At 39.9% G+C, this 20824-nt stretch overlaps 1 protein-coding gene across 2 annotated transcripts in view; it reads right to left on the reverse strand.

The window, feature by feature from the left end:
- Window positions 1-16123: 16123 nt before the first annotated feature.
- Window positions 16124-20824, reverse strand: part of plppr5b (phospholipid phosphatase related 5b) — a 68586-nt gene continuing 63885 nt past the window's right edge. For both annotated transcript variants that reach the window (XM_026363273.1, XM_026363274.1), the window contains one exon: window positions 16124-17071. In XM_026363273.1, the coding sequence (XP_026219058.1) occupies window positions 17042-17071 (30 nt within the window). In that variant the 3' untranslated portion in view covers window positions 16124-17041. The remainder of the gene's footprint in view (window positions 17072-20824) is intronic.

Here is a 20824-nt window from a genome sequence, read left to right on the forward strand (position 1 = left end):
TCCAGTAGCAGGAGTCACATCGCGAGATGGTCATCCTAAATTTCTTTGGTCACAAGACTGGCACCAAGGCTATGCTCGAACCGCTCTCACAGTGTCATGTGGCTCCACTATTTCAAGGACACGACCAAAGATGTTGCCACGCTGGGTTAATTTTGTCTGGGGCAGTGCTAAATCCCACAGTGTACGTATAGCTGCTGTTACGTGTTTGCCTGTCTTCAGTCTTCGCTTCTTGTCTCTCGTTAATCTTTGGGCATATTCACCATTTAGTTTATTATCTTCATATCACATCTTGTCATCTCAAAACAACAACTTCTAACGTACTCCACTTTGTCTGTGAACACTAATTGTCTGTGCGACCCAGGGGCCTGACTGAGCCAACATTTGCTGTCCTGAGTGGAAGGTACCACAAAAAGAGTTAACTGGTTCTGTGTAGCCTAGAGTTTCCTCTGGCTACAAGCACGCTCATGTGAAAGATGAAGAGTCATTAATCAGACTTGACATTGTCAGAACCGCGAATGAAGATGTTTGTATAATATTCTGTGATACATGTGGGTGAAGTTGTTATAGTGGCAGCAAAGTAGTGCACCAGTTGAACCATAAACAATATGATCACATAACTAAAACTAAAACAGAACATGAAGCTGTAGAAGTAATAGTTTGTAAATATTAAACCAAGGCTAATGCTTTGTAAGTGAGTGCAGTGATTATTGTGAGGCTCTTACCAAGTAGTTCCTGCTCTGAATGTGTTATGTCCATAAAAATACGAGTAATGTCTGGTTGTTTCTACTGCAAGAGCAGAGGAGCGAGGGAGAGAGAAGGAGTTCCTCTCAGGGTCGGTTTATTTCCTATCATGGGAAACATGTAGGAGAGCGTGGATTATTTTAATAAAATAGAAAACAAAGGGTTTACATCTAATTCCCAGTCTGTCAGTAGATAAGAGATGGAATAAGGGCGCGAAACCAAGAACACTCGGGCGAACAAAAAGAATGAATATTACACACAGTAATCAGCAGTCGAATTTAGAGTGGGTAAAAAACGAGTTTTAAAACCACAGATACATGGAAAACTTCCAACAGCAAATCAGTCTGAATGATTTATATATGATCCTCTGAAGTTAAAATCACATTTAACCATGAGTCCAGTGAAGTGGACATCATGCATCATGAGTCCAGGCTTTATTATTTCCAACACATGTAATTACTTCACCTATGTCTATCTATGTCACTGTGGATTTACTATATTTACAGGTTATTCATTTAAAAATCTGCACTTGTGCAGATCAGCTGTCCTGACTATCCATAATGTAATATATTCCTACTACTACATTTCATCTATTGCAGGTCATGTTTCTTCCATTTCCCACTCTAAAAGGTTTTTTTATGGGAATGTTTTTCCTTATCCGATTTCAGAGTGTGTTTTATGCTCCATGATCCAGATGCAGTATCTTCCTAAAAACGAAGTAGAGCTCCACTCATGCACATTTACCACCTCTTCTCTTCTCATGACCGATTCGTCCTTCTGTGACACTGAATATCCATATTGTGCTTCTGCACTCCATGATCTGATTTCAGGAAATCTGTCTTTTTAAAAGATGACTTTTCAGTATGTTGTAGAAGTGACGAGACGACTGTAACGAAGATCTGCAAAGCTCAAAGCCACTGGATCCTTTCATTGAGAAACCCAACATGGAGCCAGAAGAAGTTCCAAAGTGCTCCTGCCCTTGTGTGAGTGCTTGAAGTTTGCTTTTTAACTACACGTTTGAAGATGTCAACACCGTTTCCCTTCTGAGTTCTTTCAAAATCTTTAGTTTTGCTCAGTGCGTTCCAACTGTATTGTGACGAATATAATTTAAGGACGCGTTGATGGAAATTAGTGTGCCAAAACCTGTGCCTTAGACACTGTTGCTACAAAATTGAATGTGAAGACACTAATTACCCAAAACCTTCACTGGCTCACTTCTTTTAAACAGACTTTACTGCCAGACATTCTGCTGAATAGTGTTTGTTCCTGTTTGGTTCCTCTACAAACAACATTGTTGATCTCTCCTCTCTCTCTCTCCCTCCCTCTCTCTCTCTCTCTCTCTCCCTCTCTCTCTCTTGCCTCATCTGTTGGAGACCCTGCACAGCATATTATGGACTAATGGCGCATCCATCACATGAAAAGAGCTATTTGTGGCTACAGCGCCGTCCTGGCAGAGAGCGGATGTTCTATTAGCATAGATGAAAGATGCCAAGTAGCGTATGTATGACATACTCAGTGCGGTGGAGTCAGTCCCAGTGTGGCAGCACCAAGGGGGCTTCCTGAGGGGTCTGTGCAATAAAGTAGCTTCATACACAGCAACCTGTTCTGACACCAGTCGACCATGGCAGCATTGATGTTGTTCCACGCGGCCCTCTAACCAACATTAAATGAACCTGGTGGAATTAATGCTGAGGTTGGTGAGTACTCAGTACTGATCAGTACTAACAAGTACCCCCTTAACCTGACAGGCCCTTGGTCATGATCATGGTTTAAACACATCCTGTTTCACACTCAGCGCCAGTCTCCTGTAGTAAAACGGTTTCTGAGCCACCTCCTAACATACTTTCTGGCTCTGTAATCTTCTTGTTGCTGACACATACAGTATGAACGGGTTCATTTCCACTGGGATATTGCACAGTAATTGCCTCATGCATTTCTGTCTACTAGAAATAGCGTTTATATACTTTTAATTTCTAAGGGCAATTTGGGAAACAGAATTTTAGTGCAGTTTATTTCATATTCATATAAAACAAAGCAGACAAACATCAGGAGTTTATTATAGTAGATATGTGGTGTTAGTATTTGTTTAATTAACTACTATCACTACTATAACTTACTAACTATCTTTGTACATGTGTGCTAATGCTAATGTTGCATGTGAAGTCCATAACACTTCATATTTACTCCTCTTCCTTTATTGTAATATACCAGTGGATCTTAAGCAATAAGTAAATCAAGTTAAACTTATGGAGATGAATCACGTTAAATACGTTTCTCTTAATATACATGTTTATGCATAAGCACTGAGGCTGAAACGCTGAACTCTAATAGTTTCCTAAGAGAAGCCGGCTGAGTGCACTGGACACTGTAAACTCCTGTGCTGCCACTTTGTCCTTTTCTGAACCCACACAACGTGTCCTTTAAAAAGAATGATCACAATTCTTCTGCAATATCTCATCCAGCAAAGACTGATGCCGCTGCCTGCTCTTTCTATTTCTGATACCATGTGAGTGTTGCGTCCCACGCAGTGAGTCCCGAGGCCAGCCGAGGTCCAGACCCAGAGTCGCTGTGACATAATAAGACTTAATGAGTGCAGCCCACTCGTGACGCTACGCAGCCTTCACTGCTTCGCTGTTAGATTCTTGTTTTCATTCCGTCGACCTGTCCTGACCCTGATTGTGATAAATGCTGTTCATGTGTCAGTGTAATTTGCTGTGTGCATTCGGCCCCTCCAGTGGCTGAAATCAACTCTCTGTCTTCAGCTGGGGCTGTGAGGGGATCCAGAGGAATCTCCGTGCTGTAGATTTGTGCCTCTCTGTTCTCTGTCTGGAAGCCTTGCCATTTAACAAGACAAGTGAGTGTGTGTAGATTGGATGTGGATGACTGTGAAAATGTGGCAGCGCTGCTCGTTGAGGCCGATATACGACCAATGACTCATCAGCCACAGAGCTCCAGGGGCCAAAGGACCTTGCTGACAATGTGGATGAATGGCCTGCAAAGGAGATTCCTAAATCTTCCTCGTGATAGTATTGGACTATTTGTTACACAGTTAGAGAATATTAAAATAGAAGATCCATTATCAGGTTTAAAATGTGTTTTTCTCATAAACAGGTGATAAAGAAAACTTTGATTAACATAGAGAGTCAAGATTTCATTGTCATTTGGGAAAAACTGAGATGAAGTAAGAATAAAATCAAATAAAAGCTGACATTGGTCTCTGTAGCTGCCTACAACATCAGGGTGTTTAAAAAAAAGATTAAACATTTACACAGTGCTCAGACATTAGAATAATGAGACTAAACTACACACACACTAGTGTGGAGGTTTGTGTTTTTCTTCCTCGACTCCTATTGCTGTCAGTATAAAGGTACCCAGCATCATGGCCGACTCTGTGACACAACCTCCTCCCTTCATCTCTCCATGATGTGATCACCTGCATTCGATTGGCTACATTACTGTGTTGTAACTGATGATGATGATGATGAGGTTAATGAAAGCTGGTACCATTCAGCACTGAAATCAATAACAATATGTGGTGGTTTCCTCCTTAGCCGTACACACCGCAGCGGCTGACGCGCAGAACTTGCTCTAACTGGAGTCGAATAGCCGCAGCGTTATTGTTCTAGTGCACGTGACATGTCACACACCGCTGACAGGCTGGTGGTGGGACACTGCCGATGAAATTGAGGCACAGTGGCACAAGTTAGGAGAATCTGTATCTGCTGATGAGAAGTGGACATGGGTGAGGTAGCATTTCTAAGTGAACATGCCAGTGAAGCAGCAGCGGCGTACCATTCAGAATCAATACAGTACCACCGGGACCCGAATGACATACTATGAGCCACTTTTCAAACTCTGTGCTTCAGCATCAGCTCCCTGCTGTTAGCTTACTAAATAAATACCCTTTGGTTTGGGGATACTAACTTTTTGAGGTCATGCACACAAGACAACAAACACACAGGCAAAAGTTTAGCGCACTTAAATGACTCTGAGTGCAACAGTGACTCACACGTTGGAGCACTTGTGCGTTCACTTTGAAAAAGTCCCAGGGGCTGGTTCTGCCTCGTCTGGCTCCTGTTACAGCGCACGGCTTCGTCTCCGAAGTGTGTGACAGAAAACATCCCGCAAAGCTTCAGAGTGCCACTTAACAGCCATTATAACCGTGTCGGTGTGAATGTTGAAGAAGGAAATAAAGAAACTCCAAAAGACACATTACACAAGATCCAAGATGCACTGTCTCTGATGAATTACACTTTAGACACTGATGGATGATAAACATGAAAATCAATACAGGATGAGTACATACACTTATATATTGTTTACTGGACCGGTGCTCATGTAGGTCACCAGTGAACAATGAAGCTTTTCATGTGATACTGCCACTGAGCATGTTCTCAACAGTTGTCTGTGTCCTCTGAGAAGAGGGGGGGCCACAACGCTTACTGTCATCTGACAGGGGCAATGCGTTTGTCTCATTAAAGCGTCTTCCCACAGGGTCGATTGTCAGTCATCTCCGGCTGTTCCATTCAGCCTAACCCCCTGCACATGATAATCTCACCGTAGCCGACAGTGCCGGGGATTTCTAACACGTTTTAGCTTTAATTCTCTATTCCCCCCTTACCTACCTAGCAGTCAGCGCTCCACCCACCTCTCTCTATCTCATTCTCTCTGTCACTTGTTCTGTGGATAGAAAGGAATGGAAGTCGTGGTAGGAACCTGGAAGTCTCAGGAGAAGAATTACTGACGCAGCACGAAGGAATCAAGCTCCCATTCAGCCTCGCAGCCTTTCAGTCGTGCACACTGTGGCGGGAATATGAGCCACCTCTTACACAGGGCTGTGAAAGGAATGGAACTGTTACCTGATCTCGAAGCACGGCTTCTGAAAGTCGAATGCTGATTAATGCCATTCAGGTGTTGTGACTCGCACTCAAAGAAATTCCTCTGTATGTCTTTTTTGCAGGTGTACGTTTTAAGACAAGGGCAAACTCAGTGGGAGACTTAAATATAATAAACAGACACTGTGGAGATGCTCGTTGTGTGCGTAATGTAAGCGTTTAACCCCAGTAATTGGGGTTATGGGTGACTGTTTGTCGCCATCATCTACACTGACACGGACACGGAGTGTTTTCTGATCGGTGTGACAGCAGGATCTGGTTGTTGTAAAATAATAGATGCTCACAAAAAGAAAGAAACTGTTTAGTGAATGAAACACAAACAGAAATGAACAATAACCTCATAAATCACGGGCGGATAACTACACAATCATTTCCCAGTAAGTGCTCCACACTTTTTAAGTGAGATGTCATCGTATTAGTGCAAAAGAAGTTTTGACTTTTAATAGAATTACCTGGTAATTTGGTGACAAATGACAGCATCTGAAACAGGTTTGGTATTTTAACATATAATATAATGTATGAGGACGACCTGGAAGTCTGTGCACTCTTACGTAATAATACAGCAACCAAACTGACAGACGTTGCCTCTGTGTCTAACAGCTGCCGGCGTACGTGTTTTTTCTTGTTACAGTCATACACCACAGGCAGCGAGTCTGATCCACCCACAGTTTGAGACTAGAGGCTGAGAACAGTCTTCCATCTGGGTCAAGGTAGGCTTGGCGCTGATGTTTTTAGACCTGAATCTGATGGAGAGCTCTCGGGAGCTCAGGCTCACAGATGAGCCTTTCTAACTGAGAAACGCGGTGAAACAGTTTACTGCTCAGAGGCCAGGAAAGGAGGGGGGGAAACGCACACTGAGGGGAACTGAACTCAACTCAACTCATTTACTCAGACTGATCTGGAATCCTCATAGAGAGCCGCATTGTGTAATTTAAATTGATTTCATACTTGGACAAAGATAATAATTACTGGATACAGTATGTAATGTTACCCTGAAATGTCAGCTCTGTTGTGTTTCATGGGCTCTGGAAACAGGATGTTGGGGCAGACATAACAAACCAAATGATGTTTGATTTTAATGCTAAGCTTTAACATTTGGCTGCACTGGTGCCAGACTATTAACATATATTTGGAAACATATTTCAACATTTATTCATTCATTCATTCATTTTTGCAGTATCACTTATTAGTGCCAACAGTTTGTTTATATGTTCAAACCTGATGCTCTTTAACCCATATTATATATTTTATATATACATATAAAAGAAAGATTACAATAGGACATTTTATTCCTAAGTCTTATATATAAGATAAGAAGGCTGTGTATGTATGTGTATATATAAATTAGACTATATAAGACTATTATATATAGCACTATTATAATAGGTGGTGTGATCTTTCTTTTCCCTCCAGACTCACTACTTTAATTCATTTCTCCACACGCTGTGCTTTAGATTTATCTAATCTCCTTGGCTTGTTAAACTCACAAACTCTCCACATATCACTCTCTTACTTCCTTTTCCTCAAACAGGAACCTCGGTTATGCTTAGAACCTCATTTCTATTTGCCTCCCTTTACAAGCTCTACTATGTTGTTATGTAACTTCTTCTGTTACATAATAACATTAAGTTGTCATTTCTCTGCACTTTTGCACTTGTAAAATCCCTGATTGGATTTTTAATTGCAGTCGTCAGCTTAACTGGGTTCAATGCTGCAGTTTCTCCCTGTCCCTGTTTGATTTTGTCCTCCTGCTTCCCCTCCACCTCTTCATCACAGCATTGTGTAAACTCCCATTTGTCCTCAGCAGAGCTTCATCAGCCACATCTTCCTTTTCTACTTTTCCTAATACCATGTTGCTGCCTGGCCAGAATATCTATGGTCACCCATATTATTCTCTACACAATCAGCACCAATGACTCGTCCCAGTGACTTTTCTTAGCACTTCTCTCCTGCACCACACGTCCACCTCCCCAGACTCTCGAGGATTTCATGTCTTCATGTTAGTTCTAATAGTTAGTAGCAAACAGCAGGTTAGCTGTTGCTATATACAAACAATGTTGTATCCATGGTAACGGATCACCTCAGAAACGCACACCATGACAAAAAGTCAACAAAACTAACAAAACAACAAACAAAGGCTGGAACCCGCTGCCACCCAACAGGCGCCATTCTCCAACTCTCTCTGGGTCAAGAGAGTTGGGACAGAGCATCAGTGGACTTATTTTATCGTGCTATTTTGAATAGATTAGGACACAAACATTTTCTATAACTAATTGAAAATCTCCTGTCTTGTTGTTGGTACTTTTTTGGCATGCACCCTGGCCAAACTGCCCTTTGCCCAGGTTGCATGCCATGAATTGACTATTACTGAAGGCATACAGGAACAGTACTTCCTGATACTATGGATCTGGGCATCACTGTGTACTCTCCACACAATTAGCTTCATAATAAGAGAATTTTCTATGGGTAAATGATTCACTTCATCTTCCGTGTTGTTGGATATGCAATGAAGCAATTCCATCGGCAGCGATGCAGCGCTCACGCCCACAGATAAGAAGCAGCACCCGATTAAAGTCATTCATTTCCCACTCTATACATGAATGCATTCTGGCCCCTCGGATCGCCTCACACGCGCTGAGAGTGAATTTCACACACACGACAGGATCTTAAGTCAAAATGTTGGAAATTAAACATTAGTGTAGTGTGGGGGGGTCATGCCATGCTGCAGCTGCTACACTCAGAGGTGTTGGGGTTTTATCTGTCCTTCCTGTCAGTCCTGAAGACACATCCTGCCAGGCCTTTATCGACCCCCGCTAAGGGCAATTTAACATGTTCACCCCCCAGCTGAGGTGAGGCACATCCCCAAGCATGCCCCTCCATTTCTCTTCCACAGAGGCTGCACTGGCCTCGGGCTCCCTGTCTCTGCCAAAAAGCAGCATGAGGCACTGACCTCAGCCAAATCCATCACTATGTGCACAACCACTTAGAGGCCTGCAAACACGTAACCAAGTCAGTTCTTTAGGATTCAGGTGAAATACATGATCACCTCTTACAAGCCAGTGTTATTTTTCTGCTAGTTTGGTTATCTCTGCATTGCTTTAATTGGGGCGGCTGTGTCCCAGTTGTTAGGACAGTCATGTACGAACCCCAGGGTTAGTTGTTTGACTCCTAGTTTCCCCAATTCCTGGTCCAATGGCGGAGTGTCCCTGGACGAGACACTGAACCCTTGGTGCCTAAAAATGCAGCTGCCTGTCCATAAAAAGAGGATTAATAAAGAATGGGTTATTATTCTAGTTGTCTTCATCATTATCTGTGAAGCTTTGCTTTTTTCGTTCTTCACTGCGTTGATCAGCATGTGGGAAGAAAAACCTCAGAGTTCACGTGGCGTCTGCAGTCCTTCAATCCCCAGCTTTTTTTTAATGTTCTATATTTAATGTCAGTGTTTCTGCCTTTCCTTTGACATTTTGAAGAGCACACTGAAGTCAGACCGCGCACTCTCATTGGCAAACAAATCAACAGCACTGTATGGGAAAGATGGAGTACAGCAACTAAAAAGACTTCAATAGCCTTTGATGTCAAAGATGAAGATGGGCATAAAGCAGACTTTGAGCTAAAAAAAATAAATAAAAACTCAAGCATGTTAGGAGAAATGTTGTGCAATCATTGCTTTGTACTGCTTTAAGCTAAATATTGAATGTCTTCAACACTCTACTTGACATTTATTTGATCAGCGAAAGCAAATTATGTCTCAGTTCTCATGTTGACAGGCACCTGTTTGATGTTCACGTCACAGAGACATATTTGATTCTCCACATTGTTTAAGAACATTCATTTTTAACAATCATGTCGCCACAGTGTCTGACATAGGCATGGCAATTTGTCATATAAGCAGCATAATGTTTTTTTTTTTCATCACACCATCACCTCCACTTTTTCACTAATTCAGGAAAACATGAAAAACAGTCCTCTGGAATGACGAGCTCAAGTTATTCTGCAGCGTGCATGCCACACTCACTGCAAGCTGTGTTTAAATATTGATGGTCTTAAATCTAAGTATATCGAACCAACTACTTAGAAGCAAAGCTGCATATTTACTGTATGTACAGTAGAGCGTACAATGACGACTGAGCAGATTTTCCATACCATAAATTACAAACGTTTTGTTAACTGGAAGCTGCTTATACTGTGCACACAATCTCTACCAGATTGTGTGCATAAGATTTGTCCTAACATTCACATTGTAACTAATCATCATGTGAAATTAGTCCAATAACAATTTTCATATTAATTTCTCTGATACTGGAAATTACTTGAGAAGAATCAGGAAAATGAGATTTTATTTCCATCCACCTTGTAGACGCCCATGTGATAATGAAATGGATCCCTCAACCCTGTCATCTGCACTCATATGTCAAACCTTATTGACCATTCAGTAACTCCTGACTTTTATACCTCTAATGGAGGAAGAGGAGCAAAGGAACACATCCAACGTACAGGGAAAGCACCTTGAATACATCATTCACATCTTGCCAGAGGGTGTGTGTGAGTGAGGAGTCCCTCAACTCTCAGTAGGATGGACTTCATGAATTTCTTTACTAATAAAGTCCCAACTATCAGAGAAGAAATTGATCAGATCCTCCCTGCTACTGGCATGAACTGACTTGTGTACAACAGTACAATACAATATTCAATCTGCCGTGCTTTAGCAGACTCTGAAGCCCCAGCTCACCATTGTCCTAGCTCTCTACTAGGTTTCTGATGTGTGTCTGAGGCGTTCAGGGGCCGTGCAGAAAGGGACAGAAAACTTGAGTTCAGAATTTACAATTGTGAACAATGAACATGAACTAGTTTAGTTTAGTCTGTGTGATGGAAACCTGGAGCTGCAGTATTGGGGCTGTTCAGGCAACAGATGGATGGATCAGAACTGGTGTGCGATGTACCAAACCCAGAGAGGCAAAGAAGAACCTGGACTCTTAGGTTCAATCTAGAAATCTCTTGAATTTCAGTGGAAGCGTGAAGATTGTACATTAAACAGCAAACAAGAGTTGGTAAACACCAAGTTTAGACACTGAGAATAAGAGCTCATTTATTTCTATTCATCCCATTTGATTAATCTTTCTAATCATTCTCTTAACACCTCCAGACAAAATGTTCAATCCTGAACTCTCAGAAATGCAATACTGCATTTCATTAAGAGCGGGCTGTAAAAATCACACCGTGTTTGAAATAAAGTAGAGTAGAGAGCAGGACAGAGGGAAATGAACAAGGGCTAAAGAGAATAAGACGCAGAGGTTTGTTCTCCATGACACTAAACATCAGTTCAAAAGGACATGAACTTTTGTACTTGCACTTGTTGTGCTGTCCTGCACATCACCCGTGTGTGTGTGTGTGTGTGCATCATATGCAATACTGATATATTGATGGATTTGCTTAGTCAGCTGCAGAGGTGGATTTCTATCTATTAATTTTGACTCGCTAGATAATGTTTCATTATCCTGCAGTTTCCGGTCATACATCCTCACAATATCTGTGGGATGCTGGGTAACCAGTGCACACACACACACCCACACACACACACATTGACAAGCCCAGTATGTAAGTGTGACTCCCAGAGAGGTCTAAGGGTTTATTAGGACAGAGTCTCTGTCATGTGGAGACAATCTTGTTAGCCTGCGAGGCCCTGGTTCATTTAACTTCAAGTGACTCAGGAGAAAAGGTCACTTACTAATGCGTCTTCCTCTTCAGCGGTGCCCTGGTTGAGTCATCGCTCTCTCCTGGGAACATTTATGAGATTAAGGATCCTACACTCCCACAACATGCTTTCAACTTATTTTGCCTGATTACACCTCTTCCCGGCACTGCACTGTGTGGGCAGTTGACATTTCCCTCACTGTGGACTTAGGTGACATCACATAATTATGAAGATGGCAGGGCCAAACTTCACCCCGCCTAAGCAGAGGACTAATCAGTGAGGATGACTGAAAACACTGAGAATCAAGATAATCAGAGATTTTGCTTATTTAAAAGTGCTCTATGTGCAGTAAGGAGTGTAAGTAAAGGAGGAAGTGAGATGATGCTGTTAAAGAGCAACAAACTCTGTGAATAGGGAGATGCCTAGAGGGCATGAACAAATGACTTGGAGGATGTGTCAACTCTCTTATGCAGCTTCCTGACATTTGCCCCTAAGGTGTCTGTTTATGCCAGCACGTGTACCACAGAGTTCGCCAATACCCTAAAAGTTACATTGGTAAAACTAAGCAAGGTGCCAAAAACTACTCTACTACTGAATCCTAAACACAACAGATTCAATTGAACTTTTTGACATTCAGACATCAGAAACATTCTTTTTGCGGGTTCTGGATCAGACTCAAACTAGACAAACTTTTTGTCTAGTTTGAAGTAGAATTCACTCGCTTTTTTATTTTTTTTAAATTTTATGACAGTTTTTGAAATTGGGATTCAAATCACTGATATCTCTAAATATCTTTAGATGTACAAAAGTTTAAAGCAAAGTTAAATTGCAACAAGATTGTTCTTTTGGTTCTAAAAGAATGAAGTGCACATCTCACATAATTTCTTTTCAAAGTTATTTTTTATTCAAAAGCTGTAAATTCCTTATTTTCTACAGTGTAAAAGGTCACAATATGAACTCAAGTTGAAAACAACTGAATTTTGAAAAAAGAAATATGCAGAATAGAAAAGGAACTGGGTTAGAAGAAGAGCAAAAACACCCATTCAAATTGACAACAGGGGCAAATAAATAAATACATAAATAACATAAAAAAACAGAAACTAGAAAAGTTTGACTCATCTGATGAAAGACGTGAATTACACAGCAGAACATAATCTCAACAGAACCAACATGAATCGCACTATTCACAAAACACTGTAGAAAGTGTAATTTTGAACAATAACATGAAATATACCTCATTTGAGTAAAATGACATGAAGAAGCAATAACAGTTATCTGAGGGATAAAAGATCTTGTGAACACTCACACAGTGCACAGTCATAAGAAAATAGCAGTAATGTAGAATATGACCATATATTTATATTTATATATATAGTTTTTAACATATACATTTTTACAGTTTTCTTTTTCTTTAAATATATTAAGATAGTGTAGTAGCCATTGCGATGCACATTTGAGCAGATTAATTTTTTTATTTTATCCTGAAAGGTCTGTTTGAAGTCTGTTTTCGAGCAGCAGCAACATGGGCGGCCATTTCATTAGCAATGAGAGGAGTTGCAGCTTCATTTAAAGTGCTGCTTTTTTGCGTGTTCCCGCCTGGAGTCCTTATTCAGTGATTCAGTGATTAATACAAAAATAGAGATTTTAAGGGGCAACGGAATTCGGCTTTCATTGTGTTCTTTTCCTCTGCCCTGATGGAAAAGAAATGCTGACGAGTTATTGCTGTGAAGGCTAAATACAAACAAAGAGATGGCACTGCAGTCAATGCAAATAAACCATATACAGTATGTATGCATTCATGTATTGTCAGTATTCATTTTTAAATGATGAATCCGTCAAAGCTGCATGAATAAATGTGTTGCCGCTAGGGGGCAGAAAAAAACATCCAAACCGACTACCACACCACAGTCACTATCTTTTGATGACTAACATTTTTATGGTTCAGTTACTGTGACATTCAGACACAAAGCAACGTTAGCATTCATTTGGAATGGAGTTTATGACCAATCAAAGCATGTAAGAGCAATATTCATTTTTCTTTTAGCTCTGGTTTGGTCTCTAGCAACTCCTGAAGAGAAAAACTTGGCTATTTATCTCTTATCTAATATAACTGACTTAGTCGTTTTAGTTCAGTTTTTTTCTACAAAGCAAGCACCCAACAAAATTTACAAAGGGTGGACTGAATTCACAAACCAAAATGATTAAGTATGGGCTCTATTTATTCTTTTATAGAAAAGTGGTTAGAGGAATTAAAAGGAGAAATAAGAGGGATTGCATGCAACAAAGGTCCCCAGAATCCTGGAAGTCTTCTTGAACCATTTGGATTAAAAAGAAAATCTGTCAAATGCAGCTGCTAAAACATTATTTTATGTCATTTGTATATGGACAGAAAACCAGATGAATGAGAATTCTGGTGATACGTTCAGAGCAGTCAGGTGTTAAACCACTTCCACTTACATTTTTCAAAAGCACATTGTTAACTCTGTGGCAATACTGTAATGACAGGTGCACAGTGCACAACAGTGACAAACTGGGGTTACTAGCTGTTGAAGGCAGCATCTTAAAGCTTAGAAAGGACTTGATGATAACAGACACACAGACTCTCAAGCTACAAAGTAAAATCAAGCAAATGATGTGAAATCAGCCTATATGGGGAAACATAATTTCATTTGTCATTTCATCTACAAATTACTGCTTCACTTTATATAAAGTGGTTACAATATCAAAAAACAAACAAACAAACAAAGAAAACAGCGTAATTTCTCCAATTCAAAAACCAAACATTAGCTAACATGACATGTCCAACACAAAGACAGCAAACAGTAGTTCCTAAAATGGTGGAATGTTTTATTAATTGTCAGGTTTCCTACTCAACAGAGCGTTTAGTTTGAAGAAGAAAACTGGACTGTAATGGCTTGAGGCCTTGTATTCTAGTAATATGATGAACCCTTCAAAAGACACATTAATAGAAACTGCATTTTAACCATTATGAGTGATCGTAATTAATGAATAAATCCACCTATACTTCAAAAAAACGATTCTTTCTTTCGATTCTAGAGAGAGAGAGAAAACAGTACAACGGCACCAGACTTGTAGCTTTGCTGATGATCAAAGGTGTTCATGTTCTGGGCTTCCTCCCCCCTGTGTGAGAGCAGCCCAGAACATCTCCTTGTCTCTTGTTTTGTGGCACAGGCCATAAATAAATTCTGTCTCTGATGAAAGAGGAAAAAGCTCAACTGTCTGACATCAGTGTAGCCTGGTATACCATGGCAGATGTAAGACAAAAAGCAAACTATTCCTAAGTATATCTACGTAATGAATGCATACAACAAAGAAATCTTAGTTTTGGCCTGTGAGTCAGAGTGACCTTTGTGATTTTTTAGCTTTTACATTAAGAAAGCTGCATTTGCAAATGGATGACAGTGGGGTGCAGAGTGCTCTTTTCACCGTTTCCATTCTTCAGGTAGAGTACAGTGGTGGATTATTACACCTGCTACCGAACACCCCAAACTGAATTGTACAAGATAAGGGATCAAATGAAAGTGGAGGCAGTGATTGTCTGGTGCGGCTAAAAAACCCTCGACAGTGTTTTCATTGGTTGGAGTTGACTGTATTTTTACACAAACATAAGGTGTATATACTCTTAGACACACATATTAAATCCTCAGCCAGATGACGGGAAACAAAACAACGAACAAACAAGTTTGCAGTTTTCTCATTTGCTACTTTGACGTGAGCCCATATTTATCATTTCCAAGAATTATTCTGCAGTACTTAATGAACTTTTTCAAAATTGGAAGACACTTTGCAAAACACCCTCCATGCCTGTTGAACACACATCTCATTTAAACTCCACAATGTCAACACAGCTCATTAAAGTTATTTACTATTTTTAGGATTGTGGGGGGGAAGCTGGGCAGCCTACGTTCTAATGAACCAGTCTGAAATGTTTACAGGTGTGTGGCTATTTTCTAGCAGCCTGGTGTCATTTACACATAATGCAATCAAATCGAACACTGCGGATGGCCGTGTGTAAGGACACTGTGCTTTGGCACTGCTTTATTTACTTTCCACCTGTTTATTCCACTCATGCTACCTGTTTGAGGATTTTGGCCAACATATTAATAATGCAGACAGTTCACAGAGACACAGTTTAGTGACACATCAAGTACAGACCCTGTTTATAAAAGACAGGCTGCTGAATAAAACTCAGCTCATTCTCCAGATTGTTAAGCTGACGCACACCAGGTGTACTGATGACTTTTTATTTAACATAAGTGATGCTGTGATTTAAACAGACAGTACAATTGTGATTGGTGTAATACTGATATATTGATGGACAGAGAAGGGGCAAAATCCCACCTCATGAGGCATGAGTGCATCAACTAGTTATTCATGTGATAACTGCTTGCTCGATGGTTAGATGCTAACAGCAACCAGCCCCAGAAATCCACCAAGCTATCTATCAGTCACTAACCAGAAGAAAGATTATATGTTTTTAAAAGTACTGGAGCTATAAATTCTGGTATCACGACCGCTGCATTTCATGTTTTATCTGTGGAGCAGTTTATATAAAATTTGATGGCAAGACAGTTAAAATAAGGCAGCAATATGAATGTGGCGAAAGGCAACAGGCTGAACCCCTCATTAGAAAGGCTAGCTGTTCTCTCGGCATTGTGCTGGATTCTCTATATTTTGTTGCTGATAGGAGAATGTTGTCGAAACTAGTTTTAGTCCTGAACGATCCTCCTCCTTAGATGACCCTCTACACGGTGTGCTGGCTGGACAAAATAGTTCGATAATGTTAAGTGCTCCACAGAGCGCCACAGGAGATCCTTTTTCCCAGTAGCCATTAAACTGTACATCTCCTCTGTGAGGGGAAGGCTGTAGTTCTTTTTTCTGGTTGTGGTTCTTTCCTTTCCTTTTCAACAGAGAGCAGCTGTAACGAGGCAAAACTATTTCCCCGCGAAATAAACACATCTTTTTTTATTTTTGAATTGAATTATTGTTGAATAATATGACCAGTGATATTAAACCTGAGGAGCTGCTACTGTTAAGCAGTTTAAAAGTAGCAAGCCAAAACATCTTTTAACATACTCAGTTAAAATTAGTTCATTGTTAGTTTTGCCTTTTAGTGGAATTAATATAATAAATATGGGCTCAGCGGTCACGTTCTGGTATTTACAGCATTCCTCTAAATGTTATAAAGGTGATTAAATAAAATCTAAAAAGTGCAAATCAACTGTAAACATAACAGAGAGGGTTTCTTATTCTTTGTTCGGACGCCCTCACTCAACAAAATAACCAAAGCATAAGAAAATGTTTGACCTAGACAGATTGAGATGCTGCATTCAGCTTCAGTTCTTTTAGTGTCCCACAGTGTGTAACTAGTCCACGCTGGAATTTGCCTCACGTTTTATTTCATGTTTCATTTGGGAGGCAAGAGAGTCTGGCAAAAGATTCAGAGTAAGTGCATAGATTGAGAAAGCAGAAGCAACCTCTCCCATGGAGTTACTGACTCTTCTTTCTTTTTTATTTTACCTTAATACAAGAAGCTGCAAATGACAACAGGGGCTTGGTAAAGACAACATAGAACAACATACTGCAGACCAGACACACACAGAGAATGGGTTTAGCGCTGAGCTCCAGTTAATTGGATTGGACGGTGAAGAACGACGACGTCCAGTGGGTCTGCCACACGGCCGACTCCACGTCATGTGACCTCAGCGAAGGCGATGTGATTCTGCGGGAAGAATATAAAAAGCTGAATCAGAACAATAGCAGGAAGAAATTCAGTTTGGTCTATCAGGAAACTTTTAGTTGGATGAGTGTCTCAAAAATAATTTCAAGCTGCTCGTATTGAGGGAATTTTATTTCGGCCATCAGACAAATGGGAAATCTGGGAAGCTAAAAAAAATCTCTCTCTCTTTTCAGCTACAGATATACAGTATGTATGAGGACCGACTTCTAATTAAAGAGTCACTTAAGGTGATTTTAAGGGCAGAAAAAAAGATTAAAAAACACAATAGCTATTCAATAGTGCTACTTCAGTTAATCTGTTTACTTTTAATTTAATCATGTTTATGTTGCACGTCTTTCAATCAATTTAGAATATTATGCTGAAATCATCATTTGTCCAAATCTCATAAAGCGAGGTGGCTTGTCCAAAGTGTCCTCAAGCAGCTACACAGCTGAGCAGAGGAGAGAATGTCCTATACAGGGAAGTAACTCAGTGTCCATTCAAATGCTAAATCAACTATTGTTTGTGGTTTATTTACATGAATTGAAAGGTGAATGTCCTGTGCACACAGAAAAGTCTTTCCGTGAATACTATGTATGCTAAACCTGTAATCTGTGTATACTGTAAGACTTCATGAGAGGGAGGAAATGTCACTAAGCTTTTTTTCCTACTCTTCACATCAGTTAATAAAATCTCACCACCCCTTTAACTCGTGTGGTGATATAGAGGTGATATAATTTCAAAGAGAAGTGATGCTGTGTGACCTTGTTGGAGAGATGCCACTTGTGTTTTAGTATATTATGCCGATTCCGAGCGACTCTCCACTTTGAGTAATTTTCTGGTGGGATTTGGTAGAGTCCAGTCTCTGACCTTTTTCCTCTGTTATGAAAGCCACACTCACTGATTGTTTCCCTCAGTATAATTGATGGTTCTGTTAAAATATCACTATTCAGCACCTGATTGTAGCAGTTCAAGCCTACTGCTTGTGTGTCTGGGCATTCCAGTAGGCTTTTAGTTGATTTTATTTCCTGTAATAAGGTTTATTGAGCTAGCATACTAACATATTCAATACATACCGATACTTCACTAAAGCTGGTTATGGAAGCTTAAACATGACCCAGTTGTATTATGCTGCACTATAAGCCACATGTATGTTTTTAGGCAAACATATTCTCTAATCTGTCTTGAACTAAAGGACTGAACTAGCTCTCCAATTTTTTTAATCAGAAAAGACATCTTCACTACTACTGAACTCATATGGAGCCTGTAAATGTGATTTTGTTTTACATTTAGAGCGTATGACACACCATCTAAAGCTGTCATACATTACAAATGAGTGCACACTGTACAGCAGATACAGATTTCTTCATCTTTCAGACTTTTCATTTGACTAAGGGGAGCTATGAATGTTTATATGAGAAGAAATATCTCCCACATGTGTTACTTTTCTCATATTTGTAATAAAACCAGCAATGATTCAGCCTCTAAAATCAGAAAATGAGATTTCCTCCTGGGTGTTTTATTAAAGCCAGTGATTAATCTGTTCGTTCAATTTTCTACAAAGCAAATATAGTACAACAGTCTGATCAAATCATTAGCTTGTTTCACACATTTATCTTTTAGGAACATTATAATTAGCCTATAGCTTCTTCCAGCTGGGTTCAGCATGTGATATTGTGCTGCTCAAGTAGAAGAAGAAAAAGTCACAAAATAAAAGTGTGGGGTTCATTTTTTTTTTTTTTTTGCTGTTAAAGGTTCCTTTCTGCCCTGGCATTTTGTTCACTGTGGCTTGTTTGGCTTCCAGTCATCTTTAGGCTGGGCTATTTTTAGAGCAGGCAATTTTCCACCGAGCCCGTCGTAGCTGAGGTGAGAGTGTGAGATTTTTCCGCTTTTTGTCAGACAACCGAGCGCGAGCTCTTTCAGCAGGAAACTGTGAATTGAATCATCAAACAGGAGCTGTGTGTTTTCTACATTTCTCTGCTAAATGTGTATCTTTTGAGGGGATGAGAAAATAAATCACAGCATGCTAGAGTCAATAAAAATACATGGCTTTCAGCTGAATGCACAATATTTAGAAACAAAGATTTCACCCAGATGCAAAGAGAAAGCAGAAAAAGCACTTCAGCCAAAGCTACCAAATACTTTGGACACAATCAGTCTCATCTTATTTTTAGCTTCACTGGATACAGTGTGGAACAAGATGGCTGCCAGCCCAACAGATGGGCAGACAGTAAGCCACTGTACCAGGGTTTGACCAATATCTACATATGTTCCACTTTATTACACCTTGGTTTTATTCTTGTAGTTTCATTCGCAATGTCTGTGAGTAAATTTGAAGAGGGTAGAAAAGCAACATGAGCAGATGATCAGACGCGTTGTGAACAAAACAGTTCATGTATATTGTCTAAACTAGTTTATCTAGTTTATCTTAAAGCTTCATCTTCTGTACTGACTCCGAGTCTGTTTACCTATTAGCTCAGCCTATTTTCTGTGTCTACTGTATCTACACTTCTGTCATTAGATATTTTATAACATGACGTGTCATAGGACTAGGTCAGGTCAAGACTTCAAGAGTCATCATCACTGTGACTTGTGCTGTATCATATCTTCTCTACTGTATCTCACACACTGCCCACTGCCTTAGGATGTTTGGGATGGTCTTGTTCTTGAGTTCCCAAATTCCAATTACTGCCCGTACTTAGTACCAACAGCTGTTAAATCTGAGTACATATTTCCAACCAGTCAGTAAAGTACATTTTTGGGTCATGTTTATGCTTTTGTTGCACATATTTACAATTTCAAAAATGAGAGGAAATTAGAGAAAGTCAATGGTGAATGACCTACAACAAGGCTCCTGTCCAGGCATGAAACACTTTTTTACATTTGGAAGGTCTGGATTGTAATAAGGTCTGGATGGACATTTATGGATGATTTTACCTCAGTTCTGTGAGATTTGTCTGATCATCTCATTGTTTGTTTCTTGACCTGACTCAACCCAACTTTAAGTAGGTGGTAAATACTGTAAAATGTTCTTATGACAGACACAAAAATAAGACCAAAGTTAGAATAAATCAGAAACATGCTTGATTGCAGACAGTAAAATTCTTAGATGACACAGCTGACTGATATTATTTAATGTAGCTGGAATGAAATGTCTCTGTCACTGAATTTAAGCATTCAGTATTACAAAACAAACCACTAGCTAAGTCAGGGAGTAAACATACACATGTACACAACATATACTCCCCTCAAAAAGTATTGGACAAGTGAAACCAGTTTTTTCTTTTTTCTGTAGACTAAAAACATTTGGGTTTGACATAAAAAGATGAATATGAGACAAAAGAGCAACATTTCAGCTTTTATTTCCAAGTGTTTCTGCCTGGATCCAATACACAACTTAGAAGGTGGCACTTTTTCATTGAACCCACCCATTTTTCATGTGAGCAAAGTATTAGAAATGTAACTGACAAGTGTGTTTTGTTGCCCAGGTACATACTAATAAATTGATTATTCAAACAAATAGCACTGAATGAATACTCTGTTTCACATTTGGGTTTTGCCCAATCAGACTCTATTTACAGTTTAGAGATGAAACCAAAATGAAACTAGAGAGCTGTCTATGGGTGGAAAACAAGTAATTGTAAAGCTGTTAAAAGAACTCCTGAAAAAGAAAAAAACACACAGTTGTACTGAGTAACAGACGTCGAACAGGTAGACTAAGCAAGACAACATCAGTTGACGACAGAAACGTTGTGA

The sequence above is a fragment of the Anabas testudineus genome, chromosome 2 (assembly GCF_900324465.2).
Source record: "Anabas testudineus chromosome 2, fAnaTes1.2, whole genome shotgun sequence".
NCBI lineage: Eukaryota > Metazoa > Chordata > Actinopteri > Anabantiformes > Anabantidae > Anabas > Anabas testudineus.